Source organism: Meleagris gallopavo, chromosome 1 (genome assembly GCF_000146605.3).
Source record: "Meleagris gallopavo isolate NT-WF06-2002-E0010 breed Aviagen turkey brand Nicholas breeding stock chromosome 1, Turkey_5.1, whole genome shotgun sequence".
NCBI lineage: Eukaryota > Metazoa > Chordata > Aves > Galliformes > Phasianidae > Meleagris > Meleagris gallopavo.
This window is the reverse complement of record NC_015011.2, coordinates 49799871-49802613: the sequence shown is the minus strand read 5'-3', so window position 1 is coordinate 49802613 and position 2743 is coordinate 49799871. Positions and strand designations below refer to the sequence as shown.

Sequence of the window (2743 nt, the reverse complement as noted above, 5' to 3'; positions counted from 1 at the left end):
CTGTCGGGGAGCTGCTCGGCAGAGGCCCGGTACGGAGGTACAGGGCCTTGTGCGTTCACCTTCTGTGCGCGGGGCGCTCGGGGCGGTTGGCAGCAGGGCAATAGTGCTGCGGGCTGAGCCTCCCTCAGCACAGGACTCATCTCCTCAGGGTCCTGGGGCTGCCTTGCTCCCTTGGTGCTGCTATCAGTGCTGGGCCCTGAGCATAGCTGCCCTGCTTGGTGCAAGGCTTGGGCTGAGCTCTGTGAGACTCTTTATCTCCAGAGCTGGAAGCATTGTGCCAGCAGAGGTTCGGGTTGGATATTAAGAAAAATTTCCTCTCAGAAAGAGCAGTGCTGCAGTGGCACAGGCTGCTCAGGGAGGTGGTGGAGTTACTTCCCTGGAGGTGTTCCAGAACCGTGTGGATGTGGCACTGAGGACATGGTCAGTGGGTATGGTGGGAATGGGCTGGCGGTTGGACTGGGTGATCTTAGAGGTCTTTTCTAGCCTTAATGATTCTTTGATTGCAAACTTACCACTGTAGGGTTAGCTAGCCTTTCAATGCATACACAGGGCTTTGGTACCTAAATATGTCTTTTTGTAAGACTGGCCTCTAATTTGTAGCTTTCTTGCTTTTGCAGGCAGGTGTCTCAGGTAGTCTCAGCCAGGATTTGGGAGCTATGTCGCAACAACTCCTCTACCGTGCTCTGGTCTCTGCAAAATGGCTTTCAGAAGCCATCAAGTCCAAGCAAACTGGACAGGCTTTGAAGGTTGTGGATGCATCCTGGTATTTGCCAAAGATGAAGCGTGACCCGAAACAGGAGTTTGAGGAGCGCCATATCCCTGGTGCAGTTTTCTTTGACATTGACCAGTGCAGTGATCGTACTTCACCTTACGATCACATGATGCCCAAGGCCGATGAGTTTGCTGAGTATGTGGGGAAGCTGGGTGTGGGGAATGATTCCCATGTTGTAGTGTATGATGGCAGCGACCAAGGACTCTTCTCAGCACCACGGGTGTGGTGGATGTTCCGCGTCTTTGGACATGAAGCAGTTTCCCTTCTAGATGGTGGCCTGAAGAACTGGCTGCGAGAGGGATTTCCACTGAGCTCTGGGAAAACCCAGGTAGCTCCAGCTGATTTCCATGCCACTTTAGACAAGTGCATGGTGAAAACTTATGAGGACATCTTAGATAACTTGGATTCCCATCGTTTCCAAGTAGTGGATGCACGCGTTGAAGGACGGTTCCGGGGAATAGAGCCAGAACCCCGAGATGGTAATGTGTCTGCACAGATACTGGTTAATAAGCCAGTAGGTAGTAGGAAGACTTAATGTGTTCTAAGTTTGACTCCTGTAGAGGTAGGGATGGGAAATATTATTTTCCTTTATGGGTAGTACTTGAAACAATGTATTCACTTTTTCTCTTTGCCCTTTGGCTGCTGCTGTTTGAAAACTCTGGAGTGGGGAAGCTGTGGTTTGTTTGTTGGTTTTGTTTTTGTTTTTCTTGAAGGGCTGGGGTGAGGTAAGCAGTTCTCATACACCTCAAAGATGTGTATTGATCTCTCCATGTACTGCTGCTCCTCTTCCATCAGAAGAGAAGTGGAAGTGCTACTACAGACAGTCTGCAATGTGGGTTGCTCTGGTGGAGGGAAGATGTGGAGGGAGTTGAGAGGAAGAACAGAACTTTAACAAAAATTAATGTTATATTTTTGTTTAAACAAAATACATTTAACAGTAAATACTCCTTGTGAAATACAGAAATACAGAATTTTTGCAGTAGAATCCTCCCAAACAGTAGAAGTTAATTCCTATGTGTACTGCTTTTCTTTCAGGAATTGAGCCTGGTCATATCCCTGGCTCCCTGAACATTCCCTTCACCAGTTTCCTCACGGAGTCTGGATTAGAGAAGACCCCGGAGCAGATCAGAAGTCTGTTCCAAGAGAAGAAAGTGGACCTCTCAAAGCCTCTGGTAGCTACATGTGGCTCTGGGGTCACTGCCTGCCATGTGGCTCTGGGGGCATACCTCTGTGGCAAGCCAGATGTTGCTGTGTATGATGGGGCCTGGGTGGAATGGTACATGAGGGCGCAGCCTGAAAATATTATTTCTGAGGGAAAGGGGAAGACTGTGTAATGAGCTGCTTCATCTCTTAGTCATACAAATACTCTGCCTTGAAACTGGATTTGGGAAAAGATGAGTTTATATGTTCCTGGTTAAGTGTCATAAGGTGAAGGTGTTAGGGAATACGTATTGGCACATGGTGCTTTGCACTTTTGCCTTCTCTGACTCTTTAGGAGCGTAAAGGCGACCTGACCAGCCTACTCTAGGTGACCATGCGTGAGCAGGTGGGTTGTCCAAGATGATCTCCAGAGCTCTCTTCCAACCTCAACCGTTCTGTGGATCTGTGATGACTTTGCAGTTTCACATGGAGAGAGCACTGATGGCAATGTGGGAATGTTACTGTGTCAAGCCAAGCTTATGACTCAAGACATTCACCATGTTTAGTCAAAGGATGGTCATATTTGTGTATGTGCCTCATGGTCTTATTCTCTGCCTCTGTCCTAGAACCCAGCCAGACACATCAGGACTGTTTTGGGTGAAAAGCCCAGGGGAAAAAAAAATAAAGTTTTTAAAGGAGGAAGTGTGGCTTCCAAGTTGGCACTCAACAAGATTAGAGATTTAGTTTGCACTTCTTGTATTTGGAGTTTTAAATGCAATGTATATATTTAGCCAATTTTGTATCCCCATTGCGCAAAATTCCCCCCTTTAA

General features: G+C 47.6%; 2 protein-coding genes across 4 annotated transcripts in view; one reads left to right on the top strand and one right to left on the bottom strand.

Moving 5' to 3' along the window:
- Positions 1–140, bottom strand: part of LOC100538457 (thiosulfate sulfurtransferase) — a 7212-nt gene extending 7072 nt beyond the window's left edge. The window contains exon 1 of the mRNA XM_010712223.2: positions 60–140. Within this exon, the coding sequence (XP_010710525.1) occupies positions 60–140 (81 nt within the window). The remainder of the gene's footprint in view (positions 1–59) is intronic.
- Positions 7–2598, top strand: LOC100546628 (3-mercaptopyruvate sulfurtransferase). 3 transcript variants are annotated; one of them, XM_010711524.2, is made up of 3 exons: positions 7–29; positions 618–1251; positions 1808–2598. In XM_010711524.2, exons 2-3 carry the CDS (start codon positions 657–659, stop codon positions 2104–2106), a joined length of 894 nt encoding a protein of 297 aa, XP_010709826.1. In that variant the 5' UTR covers positions 7–29; positions 618–656; the 3' UTR covers positions 2107–2598. The 3 variants fall into 3 exon arrangements, with proteins under 3 accessions (XP_010709826.1, XP_010709815.1, XP_010709805.1); XM_010711513.2 differs by having other exon boundaries at positions 7–37; XM_010711503.3 differs by lacking the exon at positions 7–29 and adding an exon at positions 62–420.
- Positions 2599–2743: the final 145 nt, after the last annotated feature.

Coding starts and splice junctions, on each gene's coding strand:
- LOC100546628 (XM_010711503.3), top strand. Junction 1,252..1,807: donor AGAGCCAGAACCCCGAGATG/GTAATGTGTCTG, acceptor CTTTTCTTTCAG/GAATTGAGCCTGGTCATATC.